We start from the raw sequence: 23,888 nt of genomic DNA, 5'->3' as shown, positions 1-23,888 counted from the left end.
AAAAAAAAAGTAATGGGAAAAACCCATACTTAGCAGAAAAAGGACAAAAAATGTGAATGGATTATTCCAAGAGAATCAATAAAAATAACATGACAACATTTGAAATGTTACAATGGAAAACCATCTTGGAAAACTTTGTATCTTGTATTCAAGTTTATATCATCTTTCATTGGTAGTATATTTTTTATACCTCTCTAAAAACTTTTCCTTAATCAACTTCCTTCAAACCTGGAAACTCCTTCCTCTATAATTCATGGTCCAGAACATATTCCACTGTTCCAGACCATCATATTTCTTAAGTTCTCAACACACTGAATATAGAGAGTAAAAGGGCACTGCGTGGTCAAAAACCTGAGATACTTAATACATACTTATTTATGAAAATTAGCTTAAGTGGTCAATAGAGGAAGAATTAAAATATGTCAAAGTGTTGACTTCCTCAAAGTTAATTATGTGATACTTTTAAATGATTATAATTTAATGTCTACAGAGAGTTTATTTGGTGTCTTTTGAGGAATCTCAATGGAAATTATGCACTCACTGGATAAGTGTGGAAAGGAGAAAAATGGAGAGGCTGTACTCTTAATAGTGATTCAAAGGTGTTTTGTTTTTTTTTTTAAGTGACTCCTTCTTCCCTGAATGCATGACATGATAACACAGAAGCAAGGCACTATTACTTGACAATAATGTAAGAAAACTGTCAGGACTATATTTTTAAAAAAGACTTGATGGATTAAGGAGGAAATTTCACTGAAGTAAAATGGTAAAAAGATAAAGGTTACAATTATAAATATATAGAGGTAAAAAGATAACTAGCATCATTTACAGGGCAATTTTTATAACATAGCACTTATAGTAAGGCTTTTATTTAAATTAGAAAATGTAAAACCATTCCTCCTGATTTAAATTATCTTTTTGTTTTCTCTTGTCCAGATGTTTTTTCCCTACCATTACCACCAAACTTCAATTTCTTTAAAAAATAGAATGTTCTTGCTTCTTTTTGAGGCACTGAATGTTGTTTCCATAGAAACAGTAATAACATCACAAACAGATTATGACTGGTGATTATGCACAAATAGACAAATACAAAGGTCAAATCAAGAAAATCTTGACACATATAATTAACAATAATCAATACCAAAGCAGAAGCCAGAAAGGACAGAAAAGGAATAAAAAATTCACATGCATCTATATTTTAGTTTATTTTAACTGGACTTTAAATAAGCATTAAGTAATTGATTATAAAGGCAGGCCTTATGTCTAACTCTTTTTTATATAGCAAGGACTTAAAACACTGCCTTGCAAATAACAATAACTCTGCTGAGTGAACAAATGATCAAGGAACTACACATTAGCTTCAAAGAATAATTTCCTAAATTTTTTTTTCAAACAGCTGTTTATGACCCTTGAGTAACTTGCAAAATCAACATAGGTTTAAAAATGACATAAAATAGAAAATATCAGAGTAAGCAGCATGTAGTAAGGTGGAATACTTTATATAATACTTATAGGTATATTTAATGTATATAAGATATATATTTGTATAAGTACACTCAATCACCTTGTAAAATGCATTTTTTATTGTGAATTAAAGTAAAAAAAAAGTTCGAAATATACTGTTGAAATGGTACTCAGGGAGCCAATTTATAATTCTCACCAAAATTCTTAATTGCCTGAAAATAGCTTATGTGCTAAGGGAACTGAGCTTAAGGCATTATAAAAATTAATCACTTAAGAAATGTTCTCATTTCTTCACCTTTCCTTTCCTCTCCTTGGTAGTGATTTATTCTTATTTGTTAGATGCATACGGCATCTTTGCTTCCATTTGAAAATAAGTTGTGATTAAGTAACAATAATTCATGTTTAAAAGAAATTGAGAAGTTTTACTCTGCATGACAGGTCATCTCATTTAATCAGCATGCCAGGCTGCCCTGCTAATATCCAGGCAGCTCAGGAGGTACTGAAGCACATTCATTACACTCAAGGAGATATATTTAAGGAAGTGGCTAGTGAAAAATGTGTGAGATGAAAATTATATGCGTTCCTAAGAAATGATTTTAAAAAGTTACCTGCCTGATAAGATCAAAACCATTATAAATATTATAATTACTTAAAGACAAGAAAGTGAGATCATTTATTCTTAAACTAATAAATAAAGAATGATTGCTACCAAGAGCACAAAATGAAATGCTAATGGCTTTGTAGTTAATTGTAATAAAGGGCAGCAAAATTTGTCTGGAGAGTAGCGAGATGTTACATCTATCTAAAATATCTCCTCCACTGCATCACTTTCCTATCACCTATTATATAAAATGTTTTGTACTTTATATCACTTCTTTAGCCATGTTTACTCTTTTGAAAATATGTCATAACAAATACATGTTTAGGTAAGCAGTGTAAGCAGTAAACAATCTATCTAAATGGAAATATAATCCCAATTCTGTATTTTTTTACTTATAGATTAGAACTGGTGGGTTACTAAAACTGAAAACTCTTGGGGCACCTGGGTGGCTTAGTTGGATAAGCGTCCAACTTCGGCTTAGGTCATGATCTCACAGTTTGTGAGTTTGAGCCCCGCTTCAGGCTTTCTGCTGTCAGCACAGAGCCTCTTTCAGATCCTCTGTCTCCCATTCTCTCTGCTACTCCCTCTCTTTCAAAAATAAGCAAACATTAAAAAAAAAATTCTTAAGGACCTAATGCATAGGAGAGGATATAGAATGCACACATTAACCACTAAATAAGTGGTATCCATGTTTTTTGCAATGTGCCAGCCAATAATGAGATTCCCATTTTATCCCTACTTTTATGTCAATGGGGACAGTGAATGAGATATTTAATATAGGTACTTTGGCTTAAAAATAAATTTCTACAATAATTTTACGTTAGTAATAAATGTGTCATACTTTTTAAAAACTCAATTCAAAGCTTTAGAGTTAGCATGTAAAAGGTTAAATCATAAGTATTCAATTTACAAAAAATATTTTATAAACTGGCAAATTTTGTCTTACAGGGGTAGAATAATCTTTTTTTTTTTTTTTTGAGGGGGCGCAAGTAAGAGAGGAGCAGAGAGAGAATCCCAGGAGAGGGAGAGAGGGGATGAGAGGGAGGGAGGGAGAGAAAGAGAGAGAGAGAGAAGAGGCTCGCCCAAAGTGGGGCTTATGTTTTACCCGAAGCGGGGCTCGTGCTCACCCCAAGTGGGCACAAGCTCACTGGATGTGGAACTTGAACTCATGAACCATAAGATCATGACCTGAGCTAAAGTCAGATGATTAACAGCTGAGCTGCCCAGGTGCCCAGGAAATTTAGATAAATTAGAAAAATTTAGATAGATTTTTAATTTTTTAGATAGATACTTGTTTATTAGCAGCAACTTAAAAATAACTATACAATTTCCTGGTATCAGGGAACAGCAGGGTTTTAGCTATTTATTGCTATTTCTCCCATATGGTTGCTATACTAACTATTAGAAGATGTTGGCAAATGACTTAAAGAGGGAAAACATAAAATCTATTCCTAAAACTTTCTGGAGAGGGTTTTGTCAGGCACCTTCTACAACAAAGTGCTGGGCTACTGGGTTAACTTTGCAAACTAATATGCACTGAAAAGGAAATGTTTGGGGCAGATTTAGACACAGCACCTTGGCCACTCTACTCACTACTGTTTTGCATCTTTGACTTTATTCTGTTTAACGGAACTGTGTATTTTCCCTAGCTCTTCTAATTTTGACCTCTGGTATTCCAAAATTTGACTTAGCAAAACTGACTTCTCTTTTATGTTTTTGGCCTTATTCCTGTGGCCAAATATCCCTGCTCTAGGTTTGGCTCTATGTTTCTGATCCAAACCTAGTAACTTAACTTTCATTCCTGACCATGAACTTGATCCTGATTCTGATCATTTAAAATGATCACTCCATCACCTCAATGTGTATTACTGCAAGCATAAAGGTTCTCCATCATAGCCACTACCTGAACTGCTTTATAACCCAAGATGACTTAAAGGAGGAAAATAAACATAACAGAAATAATATCAAGGCTTTGGCAAAGAAAGATTAAACCCTGAAAGAAACTATACAGATCCAAGATAAATACAAGCAAAGGAAATATTGTTGAGAATTAGTTTACATATAAATGCCAAAAGAGAAAAATGGAATCATAGAATATGTGTAATAAAGAAGGCTGAGTGTATAAGTTTTCCCCTGTTTTAAACTAAGAACAGAGCTCTTCAGTAGTATTAGGTAAATTTACTCAGTACTGGCTAGTAGATGTCCTACCTGAATGGAAAGGGTGAAAAAAATCCCTCTCAATTAAAAATACTTCAGCCTCAATTGATCCTAATTAGGTAAATAGTATGTAAATTAAGCTAAAATCATACACAAACTAGCTGAAACTGGATGTTTGGATAATGATCTAAAGTCAACTTCATACAGATAAATCCAGTTTTATACTTGTTTTGTTGAGTTTGAAAGCAGATACTATCTTCTCTATCACTTTGTTTTATTTTCTTTGTACCACTTATTATTTAAAAAATATATATATATATGTATATATTATTTGTTTGCTTGTTCATTTCCACCTTTCCCTACTAGAATACTAACTCCATGAGGGCCAGGATTTTATCTGTTTTGCTCATTACTCTATCTCCAGTGACTATTAACAGTGCCTGCTATATACAGTAGGCTTTTAATAAATTCTCAAATGAATAAATGAATGATGTGGCATTTTGATTCAATTCTTACAAAAGTGTAAACAAACACAGTTATATGAGAGGGCCAAGAAGCCACAAACACCAACAGTATTTCATCATATGTATTCAAATGACTGGTCTAATGACCAATGTTGCTAATAAAGCGGAGGGTCAGGAGTAAGAGAATTCAGAAATCATTAGACTAGAAAAAAAAGTTGATGTTTTCTCCACACTGAGCTCTGTGGCTACTATGCAAACATGGACATTTAAAATGTTAATCAATATTTAAAGTTATTTTCGTTTCTAATCTTATTTTGTTTCTATTTGGGGGGTGGGGGAGGAAGAAATGTTCTTTAAGAAAATACCAATTGATTAATACCACCTAACTTATTAGTGGAGCAACAGCCTCTAAATAGATTTTCATTAGACATCTTTTCTCATCTGTCAGTAGAGATACCTGAAGTGTTGATATATGATATATGAGAATAAAATTTGATATCTGATTCCTTTTTAGGGGGAAGGGTGAAACACTTCCAAGCAAGAAAAATGCAGCTCTTGAAAGCCAAGTGGAAAGCTGCAGAGAGCTATAGCTTCCCATGTTCACTCTAATATTATTTTTACCTTGTTCTTTTTGGCTCTGCAGAGAGAAAAATAAACACACACACACACACATTCATACTAGGAAAGAACATTTTCCACTTATATTCTCCTACAACACTGAATAGCTACCTTCCATAATCCTGTAAGGAACAGAGAAGCATAGACAAAATGATAAAATATTTCTGATTTAATAATACCTAACATAATGCAATTAGTATTTTAAGGGGCTACTTAATTATAAAATATAGCTGGCAAGATTTTTTTGGTGTTTTAATACTGTATCTTCTAATATATGAAGGGAATCATAAGAGCAATTTGAAATTAATCATCATAACGATTGTTAAATTTTAGCAACTCAAAATTAAAAGTCCTAATAATTACAGACATTTAATGAGAGCTTGCCATGTGCCAAACACTGTTCACACTTCACACACAAATTGTCACTTATTCCTCATACTGATCTTACTAGATAGGTACTATTATCTCTACTTCACAGATAAGAAAATGCAGACAGCTATTAATTACTTGCCTAGGAGCACAATGATAGTAAGAAATGGAATAGGGATGCATGCCTAGGCAATTTCATAGACTCAGACTTACAGTGGAACGTATCCACTCTCGATAACCCTTACCAGAAAATGATGGATACAGGGCAAGAGCACGATATCTGCCAAAGTGAAGTACAGGCCTTCTGCAAACACATGCTCCAGGGGCGGAAGGTCAGACACTTTCGCTTTTCTGATGTGAGAGGGTTCCCTGTTGGTAGTAGCTGGTTCTTCGTACACTGTGAACTTTGAGAAAGCCACTTGCAGTTCCAGGCTCTTGGATGAAGAGTCCAACTCTTCAGATGTTTCTTGTCTATGGACCTGCCTAAGGGCAGGCCCACCCCCAGCAGCCTTCTGTTGCTTCAGCTTCTGCCGACGGAGTTTGTCATCGTTATGCACTCTAACGGGCTCACCGAGCTTTCGCTCTAGCTGTAGTATTTCTGCAGGGATAGTTGGGTGCTGGTCAGAAGACTCTTTGAGAAAATTCTCAATAGCTAAAGGGATGGTGAGTTCGCATAGCCTGGTCCACTGACTGACCTGCAAAACAAAACAAGACAAGAGATGAAAGGATTCTTTACTTTCAACGTAGCTTGAAGAAAACTTTCCCTTGGGAAACAAGACTGGTTTTGACAATTTAAACCTTGAGCTAAACCACCCCTGGGCTAGGCTTGTATGCTATCAAAGTGTTTCAAAAGTGACAACACTAAACAACGGTTTAGCATTCCTATTCCTGGGAATACATGCTAATGTCCTGCATCTTCTTAATGAATAAATCCTTCCTTCCCAAAGCCTTCAAAGTCCATCCATCCCTAAAAAGCATGGTTTTCAAAGCAGTGCTACTGGAGCTCCTGTTCATGCGTAAAGTTTGTTTTCAAAATCCTCAATGGAATTAAAACAAAAGAAAAAAAAGAAGTCATTCTCTAGAAACAATGTCTCCAAACCTCACAAATGAAATCTTAAATTCTTATTTCTCAACACTGCACCAAAATATTGGCATACATGAAGGGCTACTTTATTTCCTTGCTTACTATAGGTTTTTTAAGTAAACGCAATTTTAGCCTCCTGCAGAAAGCTAAAATAAATGCTCGAGTGAGTGTTATCGTTTTATGGCTTTAAATAACAGAAGGGGCCTTATACTTACTTCAGCACAGGCTTTCAAGCAAGTCTTCTTAAAACCCAGAAGTTCCAAAATTTCCTTCTTGGAAGAGTCAGCTTCATATGATTTCTGGATTATGTGCCTCAGCACAACTGCAAGTCCTGCTCTACAGAAATTGTCTGGTTTTTCTACTACTGCAGGTAAACAGCAATTCTGGACTATTGCTGGAAGCTCTTGCCTTGAAATAATCTGTATTTCAACATCCTGGGGGACTGCGTTTTTTAGCGAAATATCTGTGCTTTCTTCTGTGAGGACTAAGCCAACTTTGAAGATTTTGCAGTCACAGTATGATAACAAAAATAAAGTTACAGATGTGTGAAGAGGAAAGATGCATCCTTCTATTTGGTGAGAAAAGTCCAAGTATAGATATTCTTCTGTCAGACTTTTCTTAATGCCTTTCATTTTCCTCTTTCGTTGGGTCACCTGAAGCATAAATCAAAGTGGTTAATAGGCCTTAGGGTATAGTAATTTGGAAGCTGAAATAAAAGATGAATATTTTAAAACTTCTTCTAGAAATCAGCAAGGATTTGTGATAGATATGATTCCACAAGAATTTGTTCCTGGACTAAATAAATAGCTTCCAAAAGAAAGATTCCCACCCCATGCAATTAACTAGTCTTGGAGGTAATTTTACACGCCTTTAAAATAAGCATACCAAGGGGCGCCTGGGTGGCTCAGTCGGTTGAGCGTCCGACTTCAGCTCAGGTCATGATCTCACAGTTCATGGGTTCGAGCCCTGTGTTGGGCTCTGTGCTGACAGCAGGCTCAGAGCCTGGAGCCTGTTTCAGATTCTGTGTCTCCCTCTCTCTCTGACCCTCCTCTGCTCATGCTGTCTCTCTCAGAAATAAATAAAACATTAAAAAAAATTTATAAAATGAGCATACCTCAGGTGCTTTGCCAATAGAACCCTCCCAATCAAGTACTTTGGGGTCTCACTACAGGTAATACAAACAAGAAATGAATAGGATAGGAAATAAGAAGTAACCAAGAATACTGGGAGCTGCCTGGAGAAGCTTTGCCATGCTGGCCTCCAAGCAGCTGCTGTGTTATGACTACAATATAATAATGGGGGGAGGGTATATATATTCACTCCATCATGAGAAATAAATTCTCCTAAAGTAAGTGGGTTTTGACTATGACGAGCATGCTGAATCACAACAGAAAAATATTTAAAGTTCCCCATAACTTAGATGTTGATAACCAAGATATCTCAAAGTTAACATGTCCAAAATCATTCACCTCCACACCCTAAGTCTGCTCCTCATGTATCCTCTCCATAACAGTTAATGGAACACCATCTTTCTAGTCGTTCAGCCAAATACCTGGAGTCATTCTTAATTACTCTTTTTATTATTTTTTAATGTTTTTTTTCTTTTTTTACTTCTGAAAGAGAGAGAGAGAGACAGCGTGAGCAGGGGAGGGTCAGAGAGAGAGGGAGACACAGAAGCTGAAACAGGCTCCAGGCTCTGAGCTGGCTGTCAGCACACAGCCCGATGCGAGGCTCGAACCCATGAACCGTGAGATCATGACTTGAGCCAAAGTTGGACGTTTAACCGACTGAGCCACCAGGTGCCCGTAATTACTCTTTTCTTTAACACCTTCATAACCAATCACTTTAAAACTTACTCTCATTCCTCAATATATATATCTAAAATCTGTTTATTTCTATACCATCTTCATTGCTTCCATTGTAATCCAAGCCACAATCACCTCTCTTCTGAATTATAGCAGTTATCTTCTAACCCTACTTTCCATCCTACCTCCCCCTCTCTTCTATTCTCAACAGAGCATCCAAAGTGATCTTGTTAAAAATGGAGTAGGATCAGGTCAATACTCTACTCAAACACTCCAATATCTTCCCATCCTATTCAGAGAAAAGGCAAAGCTCCTACAATGGCCTACAAAGATCTCCTTGATCTGATCACTCAATGCTCCAGCCAGAGCAGCTTGTTATTCCTTTCAAACACTAGATACACTCCCGCCTTTGGAGTGGTTTCCAGTGCCTAGAACACACTGTCATCTCCTTCAGGTATTTACTTAAACGTCAGCTTCTTATTGAGATGATCCCTGGTTACTGTATTTAAGTTGAAAACTCCAAACCCCACCCTCACGGAAAAAAATAAAAACACCTTTCTGTGCTTTTCTCCATACTTACTACTGTGGTAGCATACTATATATTTTGTTTCCCACAGATAGATTGTTCCATGAGAGTAGAAATTTTGTTTTGTGTACCGCTCTGCCAAAAACAAAACCTGAATAAGATCGATGAGAGATAGATGGATAGATAGATAGATAGATAGATAGATAGATAGATAGATAGATAAAATCAAGAAGTATTTGTTGAATGAATGCATGGATGTGTACACAGTTTATTTTAAAGATGCAGACATACACAATCTTGAGATCAAATTATTGATGGTGTTTTCGTCATATTTCTTAAGAATATTGTCAATCATGAGGACTCTGATTTCTGTTTCCTGGGTCTAAAATTCCCGTGTTCTAATCCATAAATCACAGTTCCAAAATTAACACTAGATGGCACTCTTTAAAAGCATTCACCATGGAAGCCTGTAATAGGAAGATGGTAGAGAAAAAATGATTTTAAAGGCCTTTAAAGAGTACACCTGAAACTCTTTCTTTTAAGTGTATTCTGAAATATTAGTGTACTCTGAAATTTAGGAAATCTTCAAACCCACTAAATTTCCTTTATATTTTAAATTCCGTAGTTTTTTTCTTTTTAATCAAAAGGAAAACAAGTATCTTTAAGTGTCTTGGTCCTCAGCTTTTTTGTTAAAGAGCTAATAATTCATTATAACAAAGGGATATAGTTAGTAAAATACTTTCTTAGAGAACCTTTTGATACTGCAAGTAATCACTACTATTTTATTTTGTATTTCTTTTATTAAAACATAACATCTGCACGACGCTTTGTTACTTCTATAAAAGATTATCTAAGGAAGGGAGGCAAGATGGCAGAGAAGTGGGGAGCTCCGTACATTTCACTCGCCCCCATCTCTCAAACAGAGAAGGCCTGAAGCCATAGGAACCCTTACAGAATCCAGAAGTTTGGGAGGAAAAGGAGACAGAGTCCACTGAGAAAACCTTATAGCATGAGTGAGAACTGGGGAACATAAAAATGGGCAGGGACTGGAGACACGGAGGGAAGGGAAGGAGCCCCCTTTGCAGGGAGCCGAGGTGAATCGAGGGGAAAAGAAAGAGTGGCTGAAACTGCTCAAGAAACTGTCCCTGTCCCTGGAGAAGAGAAAAACCTCGGATCGGGACACGGAGGGATCCAATTTCCAGCTGTCCAGCTGACCTTGAGCGGGATGCACTGGTCCCGGGCAACGCCAGGAGAAACTGCTCCTCTGCTCACCAGCTCGACCTGGAAGGGAAGCAGCGCGCCTGAAGCTGCTCCGCCACTCTTCTGGCTTGGCTCGATTCCCAGTGGGGAGGCGGCCAGTTTGAAACTGCTCAGAGGGACTCGGCCTGTGGATTTATATTTCAGACAGTATCAGTGGGACGTGGGGACTAAGATCTGGAAATGAGGTGTGGCTTGGGACATAGAGCACAACCCACCTTGGCTATGCCCACGGCATAGAGAGAGCAGACCCAAAAGAGTGAGTTGCAAAGCTTGGTTGGAGAGGGGACTGGGGCGTCGCCATTTTTCTCCCCACAACCACCAAGTTGGGACCTCAGGAAGCAGCCTGCAGGATGCAGTGGAGGCTAAGACCCACCTACATCAAACCACGCCCATTCCTGCTAAAGAGCTGGGTTTTTTGTTTTGTTTTGTTTTGTTTTTACCGGAGCCCAGGGCAAGACCAACATGGATGCACTACCGTGATTAATTCTAGATCAATTCTTTGTATTCAGATATATTTTCACTTGTCTCATTCGTATCCCTCCCGTCTGCCAGACTGGGCGCTCTGGTCACTGGTTTACTTAAACAGTCACATTTAATCCATTCTTTAGATGTATACTGTACACCTCCACCACTANTCCCGGGCAACGCCAGGAGAAACTGCTCCTCTGCTCACCAGCTCGACCTGGAAGGGAAGCAGCGCGCCTGAAGCTGCTCCGCCACTCTTCTGGCTTGGCTCGATTCCCAGTGGGGAGGCGGCCAGTTTGAAACTGCTCAGAGGGACTCGGCCTGTGGATTTATATTTCAGACAGTATCAGTGGGACGTGGGGACTAAGATCTGGAAATGAGGTGTGGCTTGGGACATAGAGCACAACCCACCTTGGCTATGCCCACGGCATAGAGAGAGCAGACCCAAAAGAGTGAGTTGCAAAGCTTGGTTGGAGAGGGGACTGGGGCGTCGCCATTTTTCTCCCCACAACCACCAAGTTGGGACCTCAGGAAGCAGCCTGCAGGATGCAGTGGAGGCTAAGACCCACCTACATCAAACCACGCCCATTCCTGCTAAAGAGCTGGGTTTTTTGTTTTGTTTTGTTTTGTTTTTACCGGAGCCCAGGGCAAGACCAACATGGATGCACTACCGTGATTAATTCTAGATCAATTCTTTGTATTCAGATATATTTTCACTTGTCTCATTCGTATCCCTCCCGTCTGCCAGACTGGGCGCTCTGGTCACTGGTTTACTTAAACAGTCACATTTAATCCATTCTTTAGATGTATACTGTACACCTCCACCACTACCTCTCTCTCTCTCTCTGGAGTAATCAGACTATATAGTTTCTCTGGGTAACAGTATCTTCACATTTCTTTCTCCTCATTTCTTACCATATTCTCCTCTTTCTCTCTCTGAATTAAGCCTCTTAGTCTCTCTGCCTGGTCATGTCTCTTGCAATTTCGCTCTTCCCCACCCTGTCATTTCTCTCTTTGTATATGCTCTTCTATCAGCACTGCATACACCCGGCTCTTTATTTATAGCTGGGAATTCCAGTTTTATGCTTTTAGATTGTCCTTTGTCTTTTGGGTTTTTTCTTTTTTCTTTCTTTTCTTCTTTTTTATTTTTTTATTTTTATTATTTGTTTTTTCTCCTTCCTCTTTATTTTTCCCCTTCTTTTTTTTTCTCTTTTTCTTTTTCCCTTTCAGTTTGCATGTTTGTCAGATTTGTCTGTGTGTTTGTGTGCCTTTGTTCCATGTATGTTTGTCTGCCTGTTTTCTTTTTCAGGGCTACCTCAAGAAACAAGCCAAAGTACACATGGTGGAGAGTCCCAAATACCAGTACGAGTAGGGAAATAAAATGACCAAAGTCTCAACAAGAGAGACCAAGAGACACCATTCAAAGAACACTTCCTGAATGGACAGGCTCTGGACAGTCAAAGAGCTTTCTTTAATACAGCAGTACTCACAGGTGCAGAGTGCATAACAAGCTTTTAAAACTAACAAGAGACAGAAAGCTAGCTAAAATGATGAAATGGAAGAAGTCTCCTCTAAAGAAATTACAGGAAGAAATGACAGGTAAAGAACTGCTCAAAACAGATATAAGCAGCATAACTGAACAAGAATTTAGAACAATAGTCATAAAATTCATTGCTGGGCTTGAAAAAGGCATGGAAGACATCAGAGAAACTATTACTACAAAGACTATGGAGCTTGAAAAATAATTGTGATGAATTAAAAAATGCTAAAATGAGATGCATAATAAAATGGAGGCATCCAATGCACGAATTGAAGAGGCAGAGAGAATAGGTGAATTAGAAGACACAATTATAGAAAAAGAGGAAGCTGAGAAAAAGAGAGATAACTGATCCAGGAACACAAAAGGAGGGTTCGAGAGCTGGGTGGTACAATCAAATGNCAAATAAACAAAAATTCAAAGAATTCGTCACCACTAAACCAGCCCTACAAGAAATCCTGAGGGGGACTCTATGAGGGAAATGTTGCAAGGAGCACAAGGTACCAGAGACACCACCAAAAGCATGAATCCTGCAAAGAACACAGTGACTCTAAACCCATATATTTCAAAAATAATACTGAATGTAAATGGACTAATGTTCCAATCAAAAGACATAAGGTAATAGGGTAGCAGAATGAATAAAAAACCAAAATCCATCTATTTTCTGTCTATAAGAAACTCATTTTAGACCTGAGGACACCTTCGGATTGAAAGCAAGGGGATGGAGAAATATATATCATGCTACTGGAAGTTAAAAGAAAGCTGGAGTAGCTATACTTATGTCAGACAAACTGGACTTTAAAGTAAAGGCAGTAACAAAGGATGAAGAAGGGCACTATATAATACTTACAGGGTCTATTCATCAGGAAGAGCTAAATGTCTATGCAACAAATATGGGAGCATCTAAATACATAAAACAATCACAAACAGAAACATCTTATGGATAAGAATGTGCTAATAGCTGGGACTTTAATACTCCACTTACAGCAATGGATAGATCAACTAGACAGAAAATCACTAAAGAAACAATGGACTTGAATGACACATTGGACCACATGAATTTGACAGATATATTTAGAACTCTACATCCTGAGGCCATGGAATTCACTTTCTTCTCAAGTGCGCATGGCACATTGTCCAAGATAGATCACATAGTGGGACAGAAAACAGCCCTCAATAAATATAAAAGAATTGGGATCATACCATGCTCACTTTCAGATCACAATGCTATGAAACTTAAAATCAACCATGGGAAGAAGTCTGGAAAACCTCCAAAAACATGGAGTTTAAAGAACACCCTACTAAACAATGCATGGGCCAGTAAGGCAATTGGAGAAGAAATTTAAAAATATATGGAAACAAATGAAAAGAAAATACAACAATTTAAACTCTGTGGGATGCAGCAAAGGCAGTCCTAAGAGGAAAGTACATTGCCCCCCAGACCTATTTCAAGAAATTAGAAAAGTGCAAGCACAAAATCTAATAGCGCACCTAAAGGAACTAGGAGAGCAACAAGAGCACCCCAAATCCAATAGGAGAAGAGAAAAAAAAATAAATAAAAATCAGGGCAAAAATAAACAATATAGAATCCAAAAAACCAGTTGAACAGATCAATGAAACCAAGAGTTGGTTTTATGAAAAAATAAACAAAATTGACAAACCTCTAGTCAGGCTTCTCAAAAAGAAAAGAAAGAGTACCCAATAGACAAAATCATGAATGAAAATGAACTTATTACAACCAACACCTCTGAAATACAAGAAATTATCAGGGAATACTATGAAAAATTACATGACAACAAACTGGATAACTTAGAAGAAATGGACAAATTCCTAAACACTCACTACCAAAACTCACACGGGAAGAAATAGAAAACCTGAACAGACCCATAACTAGTGAAGAAATCGAATCAGTTATCAGAAATCTCCCAACAAATAAAAGCCCTGGGCCAGATGGCTTCCCTGGCAACTCTACCAGAAATTTTAATACCCATTCTTCTCAAGCTATTCCAAAAAATAGAAATCAAAGGAAAACTTCCGGACTCATTCTATGAAGCCAGCATCACTTTGATTCCCAAGCCAGACAGAGACCCAGCAAAAAAAAGAGAAATACAGGCCAATTTCCTTGATGAATATGGATACAAAAATCCTCAACAAGATACTGGCAAATCGAATGAAACAGCACATAAAAAGAATTATCCATCATGACCAGGTGGGATTCATTCCTGGGTTACAGTGCTGGTTCAATATTCGCAAATCAATCAATGTGATACATCACATTAACAAAAGAAAAGATAAAAACCATATGATCCTCTGGACAGATGCAGAAGAAGCATTTGACAAAGTACAGCATCCCTTCTTAATAAAGACCCTCGAGAAAATTGGGATAGAAGGAACTTACTTAAACATCATAAAAGCCATCTATGAGAAGCCCTCAGCTAACATTATCCTCACTGGGGAAAAACTGAGAGCTTTCCCCCTGAAATCAGGAACACGACACGGATGTCCACTCTCACCACTGGATGTCCTAGCATCAACAATCAGACAAACAAAGGAAATAAAAGTTATCAAAATTGGCAAAGGAGAAGTCAAACTTTCACTTTTCACAGATGACATGATACTCTACATAACCTAATAGACTCCACCAGAAGCCTACTTGAACTGATCCATGAATTCAGCAAAGTCACAGGGTACAAAATCAGTGTACAGAAATCGGTTGCATTTTTATACACCAATAATGAAGTAACAGAAAGAGAAATCAAGAAACTGATCCCATTCACAGTTGCACAAAAAAACATAAAATACCTAGGAGTAAGCCTAATCAAAGATATAAGAGATCTGTATGATGAAAACTATAGAAAACTTATGAAGAAAATTTAAGCAGACACAAAGAAATGGAAAAACATTCCACGCTCATGGAGAGGAAGAATAAATATTGTTAAAATGTCACTACTACCCAAAGCAATCTACACAATGAATGCAATCCCAATCAAAATTGCACCAGCATACTTCTCAAAACTAGAACAAACTATCCTAAAATTTGTATGGAACCACAAAAGACCCCGAATAGCCAAAGTAATACTGAAAAATAAAACCAAAACGGGAGGTATCACCATCCCAGACTTTAGCCTCTACTACAAAGCTGCCATCATCAAGACAGTATGGTATACTATGGTATACTGTATAGTATATGGTATACTATACAGACACATAGACCAATGGAATAGAATGGAGAACTCAGAATTGGACCCATAGATGTATGCCAAGTAATCTTTGACAAAGCAGGGAAGAGTATCCAATGGAAAAAAGACAGCCTTTTTAACAGATGATGTTGGGAGAACTTGACAACAACTTGCAGAAGAATGAAACTAGATCATCTTCTCACACCATATGCAAAAATAAACTCAAAATGGATAAAGGACCTGAATGTGAGACAAGAAACCATCAAAATCCTAGAGGAGAAAGCAGGAAACATCCTCCTTGACTTCAACCACAGCAATTTCTTACTTGACACATTCCCAAAGGCAAGAGACTCAAGAGCAAAAATGAACTACTGCGACCTAATCAAGATAAAAAGCTTCTGCACGGCAAAGGAAACGACCCATTAAACTAATAGGCAACCAATGGAATGGGAAAAGATAGTTGCAAATGACATATCAGATAANAAACTGGTGCAGCCCCTCTGAAAAAGTGTGGAGGTTCCTCAAAAAATTAACAATAGAACTCCCCTATGACCCAGCAATAGCACTGCTAGGAATTTACCCAAGGGATACAGGAGTGCTGATGCATAGGGACATATGTACCCCAATGCTCATTGCAGCACTCTCAACAATAGCCAAAATATGGAAAGAGTCTAAGTGTCCATCAACGGAAGAATGGATCAAGAAGATATGGCTTATCTATTAAATGGAATACTACATGGCAGTGNTCTTGAATACTGAGAACAAACTGAGGGCTGATGGGGGTGGGGGAGAGGGGGAGCGGGGTGATGGGCATGGAGGAGGGTACTTGTGGGGATGAGCACTGGGTGTTGTTATATGGAAACCAACTTGACAATAAACTATTTAAGAAAAAAAAGATTGTCTAAGGAAAAATTATTTCATGTGATTTAAAAGAAAGAACTTTTTAACCCATAGAAACCATTTTCTCCTTAGCTTAATTAGCTTTTATTTTTTTTCCACCTGTAGTTTACTTTAAAGCAAAATATTAAAGAGTGCTTATTAAAGCTCACAAGCAAAGGAAACTGCCTTTTCTAGGAAACTAATCATTTCTTTGAGGAGTTTGCTCCTGTAAATCTACTGCTAGTAATTTACTGATCTTCTTAACTCTCTCTGCTGATAGTAGGATACTATACAGAAGATCCCTAAATGCTTCAAGAAGCAGACTTGAAAGAAAACATGATTGATTTCCTCATTTGCCCACCAATCTAGAAAATAATGAGACTAGTCCTGCTCTTTAAAAAATAAAAATAAAAACAAAACTGAAAACAATGTCACAGTCTTATAAAACTTGTGATTTAGGATATGCAGAATTTTAAAATTTCTTTTTAATTTTATTTGCTACTTTCCAAGGCATACAGAATAAGAACCTTGAGAACAGTCTTTTTTTACATATTCTATAAACTTTTGTCACTATGAGCACTTAATAAATGCTAAATGTCAACAGAACAGAATAGCAATAACCTGCCCATGGAGATATCTAAAAATTAATGAGATGCCGGAGAGAAAATGCAAAGTACTGTTGATTCTTAACATAATTTATTTTTCCAATATAGATGTTGGTGTGTTTTTTTTTTTTTTTTTCATCTTTCCCTGGGAGATTAAAAATGTTACTTAATGATCTTGGAGTTAAAAAAAAAATTACTCTCCCTGGGCAATTTCTTCCCATTAAGTACTAATGTAATTTCCAAAATAAATATTAAGTATTAGCAAGCCTGTACAAATTTGAAATATGTTTTTAGCTTATACTATGTGTTTTTCAAGAGAGTAGAACACAGTTTTTGCTTTAAGTTTGCAAACATCATAGGCAAGAGAAAACCCTCTTCTCTTTTTTTCTTCTCCATTTCTACTTAGAGATTCCTTACATAACTATTTTTATGTCATAAGCTTTAAAAAGGTAGGTGCTATAGAATCATCTTTGGGGTCTCTGGGGTTTCTGGGGTAGCTCCTGTTACTCCGTATTAAGTTCCTGCCAAGCACAGACTTAGTGTCATTTGCTCAGTCTGGACAGGTGCCACACTGTAACTACTCTTGAGACAGAGTGGGAAAGCAGCAGACAAAACCACAGACTTAGGAGCTAAACAGAGCTGATGGAGAGTATATCCCTTCCCCGCATGTACCCCAGTTTGTTTGGGAATGTTGCTGAGGGAATAAAGAGGGAAAAGAAAATATTTAAGCCTGGTTTCATTACTTGTGGATCTTCAAAGATATTTTTAAACATAACTGAAGCAGTCACAGATTTAACATTTTAGGCATTTACCCCCCCTTTTTTTGCATTCTCATTCTAATTAATATATCATGGTCTTGATAAATATTTCATATATGAAAGGGTAAATGAGTTCCATTTAAAAATCTAAAACCATTTTACTACTTAACTTCATGCATATATATATATAAATATACATAAAGAGAAAGAAAAAATATAATAAATGTATTGAAAATAAGCATACTTGTGCAGAAGCTGAAATAAAGAAAGTTTTGTGCTCAAAATTCAAGTCTGGATCTATGGCTATTAAATGTACACAATGTACACAATGAATAAATAGGTAAGTTATAGATTACATAATAGGTAAAGACCAAAAAGTACACCACTATAACAAAATATTTTTTTCACATAAGAAATTATCACTGTGCATGGAATTTGATAGGAGCTTAATAAATATTAAATGAGTGAACAAAAAATACAATTCTAAATAATCCTATATACATTTTATTGCCCACCTATCTATCAATTCAAAAGCATTCATTGAATCTACAAAAAGATCTTATCTGAAAACATTCACGAAGTTATTTTTCTAATATAAATAGCATTGTTTTATAAACTTAAAATTTCATAAAGTGAAGCATATTGCAATTTGATTGTAGCAACAATTTCACCAAAGTGAAACTCATCAGAAATTATGTTATTCTATGCAATTGTGCTGGTCTCAGTAATCCTTGATAAAAACCTCTAATTTTTTTAATGTTTTTTTCTTTCTGAGAGAGACAGAGAGAGAGTGAGGGGGAGAGAGAGAGAGAGAGAGCAGGGAGGGGAAGAGAGAGGGAAACACAGATCCTAAGCAGGCTCCAGGCTCTGAGCTGTCAGCACAGAGCCCAGTGCAGGGCTCGAACCCCCAAGAAACTTGAGATTATGACCTGAGCCAAAGTAGGAACGCTCAACAAACTGAGCCACCCAGGTACCCCTAAAAACCTCTGTTCTAAAAACAATTATTGAGGCACTTGGGTGGCTCAGTCAGTAAAAGTGTCCAACTTCAGCTCAGGTCATGATCTCACAGTTCGTGGATTTGAGCTCTGCATCAGGCTCTGTGCCGACAGCTAGCTCAGAGCCTGGAGCCTGTTTCGGATTCTGTGTCTCCCTTTCTCTCTGACCCTCCCCTGTTCACGCTGTCTCTCTCTCTCAGAAATAAATAAAACATTAAAAAAAATTAATAAAAGCAATTATTTACAATAAGCTATTTAAGAGAAAAAGCAATTATTTGACAACATTTTTGGTAGTTCCTTCCTAATTCCCTTTATTGGATCCTCTGCAGACCTCTTAGTAATTTGTGGCTCAGTACTTTGGCCTATTCTCAACTACACTCACTCCTTTGATTACTGGCTTTCAAACTTTTAATTATGCCACACAATAAGACTTTCTTAACGCAACTCATTATACACTAAATAAAACTGACACAAAAGAATCACAAAGAAATACCCTACTACATGGGATGCATCTGATATTTTTTTATTCTGTGCTTTTCTTCCTTTCCTCTTCCTTTTTTTTTTTTTTAATACTGGTTAGTATTCAGCAAATTGATTTCAGACCCATTAATGGGCCACTACTGACAGTATAACAGTACCATTCTAGGTGACCTCCAGTACCACAGGTGTAAATATCATCTATGACTATTTTTAACTCAGTGACTCCCTTTCTCAACTTCAGATTCTTATATGCTACTTGACATCTTCCATTAGATATTTTTCTAAACCCGTTCTTCTCCCATTTGCAGTCCCCTTGTTGATAAAATGGCAAGACCATTCACCCAGATGCGCAGGCCCTTAATTCTGAAGTCTCACTCAACTTATTCTCATAACCTGCCATTTCTACTTTTGAAATCTATGCTAAATCCAACTTCTTAGTACTTCTACCACTATCAACCTAAGTCATCACCAACTCTTATAAAGACTACTACAAATATCTATTAACTATTTTCTTCCACTCTCTACACATCTGTCCACTCTCCAATAGTCAGGGTGATCCTTAAAACATAAATCAGATCACATCCCCTGCTCACAACTGTTCAGTGGCTCCCCCAAAACACTTAAAATCCCAGTTTCCTACCATGGCCTACAGTTTGCCATGACCCTAGCTCTCCTTTTTCTGACCTGATCCCCTATCTCTGCTCCCTCTTGCCCACCCACTCCTCTCCAGTTCTCCCTGCTGTTCTTGGATGAAGTCAGGAATACTCCTACTTGAGAATTTTTTGTACCTGCTATTCCTTAGGCCTAGCTTGCTCCTTCATTTCATTGAGGTGTCTGAATATTAATTCAAGAGCAGACCTTTCCTGACAACCTGAATTGAAAAAGCACTCCCGTTACCTCCTAGTCCCTTATGCTTTTCCTTTTTAAATTTTTTTTAGTAAACTAGTGCCTGAGTTGGGGAGAGGGGCAGAGGGACAGCAAGAGAATCTTAAGCAGGCTCCATAGTCAGCACAGAGCCACATGTGGGGCTCGGTCATGAGATTGAGAGGCTTGATCTCAGGACCCTGAGATCATGACCTAAAGCCAAAATCAAGAGGTAGGACACCCAACTGAGCCACCCAGGTGCCCCGTTTTTGTTTCTTTATAGCACCTCTTACCTAACCTCATATTTCCAATGCTTATCAGTACTCAAATTTTAGTTCAAGAAATGAATGAATGAATGTACATAAATGAATATCAGTAATCACTGTAATGAGAACTTTAGTCTTGGTACATGAGCCTCATACTTCTTGACACCATTCTTCCAAATGAATAAATTTAAGAGTTAACTACGTATACATTGAAATGAAGAAACAAGAGGACCTCTATGAGCTGAATTGGAAAAAGTATACCTAGAATCCATCCAAACTTATAAACCTAGTCTTTGTGTTTACTGCTACTCAGTCAAGAGAACTAGGAACCTACTGGATTCAATATACTTAATAAGTCAAATATCTATATATGAAGAAATATAAAGTAATGGATAAGAGCCTAGACTCTCTGGAGGTGACTAATTGGGTTCAAATCCTGGTTCTGATATTTAATCGTGATATAACTTTTCTATGCCTTTGCTTCCTTATTTATAAAATGGGGGCAATAATATCAGATTTACCATATAGTGTGCTGTGAGAACCTAACAATGCCTATCACATTAGTAAGGCTGTAAATAAATACTGGCTATTATTATTCATTTGTAATTTATCTCAAATTCCTTATCCACTGACACTATTAAAAAACAAATTTTGACTGGCAATCCACAAATTATACTTTATACTTTCAAACTTCTCAGGAAAGGTAAGGGATTTTTATTGAATTGAAAAGTTTCCCCTCTCCCTCCCTCTCACAAATATTGGGGAAAAAAAAATCTGTTACTGAGGCTGAAAGCCAAGAAGTCACAAAGGGGTAGAATATGTGATACCCTAACTTGCATGTTAACTGTTCATATTGTACAAAATTAACAGTTCAACAGTTTTCAAGTAAGAAATTTACAAATTCATTTTTCTTAAAGATTAAAGTTTAAATCCTTTTAATTCCTTACATCAAATGTTCAACATTATGAATATTAGAATTCAGCTTGCATTTTATACATTTCACAAAATAACACAATTTGGTTGCAAATCTCATCCTATTTTCTTACTATCTATATTTTATACGTATAAAAAACCTTGCCTCTATAGGCTTAGATAGCAGCTAACTACCTTAGATACTAAAGGTTAAAAAATCAAAGAAAAAACCTGAGCTACTTCAGTCCTCATTATATTATGTACCACGGGGATACATATAGTTAAGTCCTAGAGGACAAAGTTCAATAATTAAAATTAACCATTTTCTCATCTGGGTAAGAGGTGGTGAAAAACTGTTTAAATGTGAAAAAAGCTTACTGTAACTTTAGCCATAAGAGAAGTATGTCATCTCTCTGGTGAATCAGGGAATCATCTACTGCTACAGAATCATAATGCTTGCAGCTAAGTCTGACCTCATAATTAATGGGGATCACAGCATAAAACGCAAGCCGGGGGCACCTGGATGGCTCAGTCAGTTGAGCGACCGACTTCCGGTCAGATCATGATCTCAGTCCGTAGATTCGAGGCCCGCGTCTGGCTCTGTGCTGACAGCCTGCTTCTGATTCTGTATCTCCCTTTTTCTCTCTGCTCTTTCCCCTGCTTGTGCTTTCTTTCTCTCTCAAAATAAATACGTAAACATAAAAAAAAAGTCAGAAAGCCTGAAATAAAATTACTGAATCCCCACAGCAAACAATACCTAGGCTTGTTATGATCTAAATGGCTTAAATCCTTCTATTCTAAGTACTAACCATAACAATTCAGTGTGCTACTTTACATACTTGAAGATAAAAACTTATACTAAGGAGTTGTATATACTACAGATGTTTTAATTGACTGGTCTACAGAATTTGTTAAGTTTCAAGGTTTGCTAAATTGTTGCTATTATAGAAAGGCTGATTGGATAATCAGTACTTATTCTTATTGCAAATCACAGGTAATAACCAAAACTACATACTGAACACAGACCTGTTGTTGCTTTTAAACTGTGATGGGCCCAATATTACAGAAGTTCAATTTGAGTTTTGCTTAAAGCAGGCTTAAAACATGTAGAAGTGTAAAAAAAATAAAATAGAACTGATAAAGCAATTCTCAAACCTTACTGATTTCTTCCCAGACTTATTTTTAAAGTTAAACCTCTTAATGTCTTCAGGTATAACTCAAATATAATTTCACATTATGAGTATGCTTAAGGCAATCCTCTTAGTAGTGTAAACTCCCCACCAGGCATTAAAAAAAAAAAAACTCACGTAGCTTAAAGTTTGATTTATTAAATATGACAGCAAATCATTCAGTTGTATTTACAACAAAGAATTTATTTTCACAAAATTTAAATGACCGTGTTTACAATTGCCACATCGCTAACTCTTGCCAGCTTTTTTCCTCCTTTAACGCCGTTTCTATAGGTAAGCTTAGAAAAGCAGTACTCTGTTAAATCATTAATTTAGCACAAGATATACTATTAAATGCTGGCATTTCCTTGGCATTCAAGAATTTATAACAAAAAATGGGATCCTGGGATTAAAAATAAAAGGAAAAAGACAAGAATCCTAATCTCAAACCAGGTAGTTGGGATGCGAAGCACGGGCGTTTCTAAAGTCAAAGCAATTTCCGTGCTAGTTAAACTCCAACTTTTCTCACAGAAGTTTAAAACCGAACTGAAACACTGTTTTGATCGTGTAACAGAAACAAATGGCCCAAACAAAGCAAATCCTTTGGAGCAACTGTTAGGCAGTATTCACATACAACTGCTTTCTCCAACCAGGTAGGCGTGGAATGGAAAGCTAAGTGCCAAAGAAAAAAAAGTGAAAGTGTACCAAAAGGTCTTAAACTACACTTAGCAGCAAACGGCGAACGACTCCACAGACTGCCGCAAAGAGAAGCTGCTCTATCCCCCCTTCAGCAGAAGCCGCGGGGACTGGCCCTGGGAGGCCTGAGAAGGGGCCCGCAGCCTCCACCAGCACCCTCAGAAGCTGTGGCTCTCAAAGGGGTTGAGGGACCCCAGCACCGGAGACACATCGGGACACTAATTCCACGCCCTTGCCCTTCCCACCACCCCCTCTCCATCCCGCATTGTCGGCCCCGTTGCCTCCAGATGCAGAGAGTAGTCAGGGGGATCAGGGGACTGCGAAGCCGGCGGCCTGAGCGCCCTCTTTACCTGGTCGCCGAGGCGCGGCCAGGCAGGGAGGGTGCGTGAGCGTGTCAGCGACACGAGCCGCCTGCGCCTTCCCGCCCCGCGCGAGCCAGGTTTCCGAGGCCGCTTCTGCCAGTCTTCGCCCACGGACCACTAGCCGCCAGAGAGGCCGGGGGAAAACAACAGGCACAGTGTCTTGGAAACAGCCCTGCCGGCCGTCATTCATAATCCGGCGGACCGGATGCCGGGGGTTACATCACTTCCTTCCGTCGCACAGCCAAAAAGTTCCCCTCCTCGCACTGGTGCAGGAACCTTTGTTTCCCTCTTCTCGGAGCCGGCTAGTTCCGGGACCGGTTCGGAAGGGGCCTCCGGGAACGGACGGAATAGCGGGGCGGAGCGGTGAGTTGTGACG

At 37.7% G+C, this 23,888-nt stretch overlaps 2 protein-coding genes across 4 annotated transcripts in view; one reads left to right on the top strand and one right to left on the bottom strand.

Moving 5' to 3' along the window:
• GSTCD (glutathione S-transferase C-terminal domain containing) overlaps positions 1-23,725 on the bottom strand; it is a 135,881-nt gene extending 112,156 nt beyond the window's left edge. The window contains exons 1-3 of one of the 3 annotated variants that reach the window (XM_077755771.1): positions 23,501-23,725; positions 6,970-7,407; positions 5,916-6,365 (exon numbers count right to left, since the gene is read on the bottom strand). In XM_077755771.1, the coding sequence (XP_077611897.1) occupies positions 5,916-6,365; positions 6,970-7,386 (867 nt within the window). In that variant the 5' untranslated portion in view covers positions 7,387-7,407; positions 23,501-23,725. Of the gene's footprint in view, positions 1-5,915; positions 6,366-6,969; positions 7,408-8,223; positions 8,294-21,663; positions 21,709-23,500 lie in introns of those variants that run through there. The other 2 variants (XM_077755770.1, XM_077755772.1) reach the window with 2 other exon arrangements.
• Positions 23,726-23,742: 17 nt separating this feature from the next.
• INTS12 (integrator complex subunit 12) overlaps positions 23,743-23,888 on the top strand; it is a 25,956-nt gene continuing 25,810 nt past the window's right edge. Inside the window, exon 1 of the mRNA XM_077755773.1 lies at positions 23,743-23,875. The gene's annotated coding sequence lies outside the window, so the exon portion shown is untranslated. The remainder of the gene's footprint in view (positions 23,876-23,888) is intronic.

Source organism: Crocuta crocuta, unplaced genomic scaffold (genome assembly GCF_008692635.1).
Source record: "Crocuta crocuta isolate KB4526 unplaced genomic scaffold, BGI_CrCroc_1.0 scaffold92, whole genome shotgun sequence".
Lineage (NCBI taxonomy): Eukaryota > Metazoa > Chordata > Mammalia > Carnivora > Hyaenidae > Crocuta > Crocuta crocuta.
Note: the sequence above shows the minus strand (reverse complement) of the source record. Positions and strands in the feature narration are given on the sequence as shown.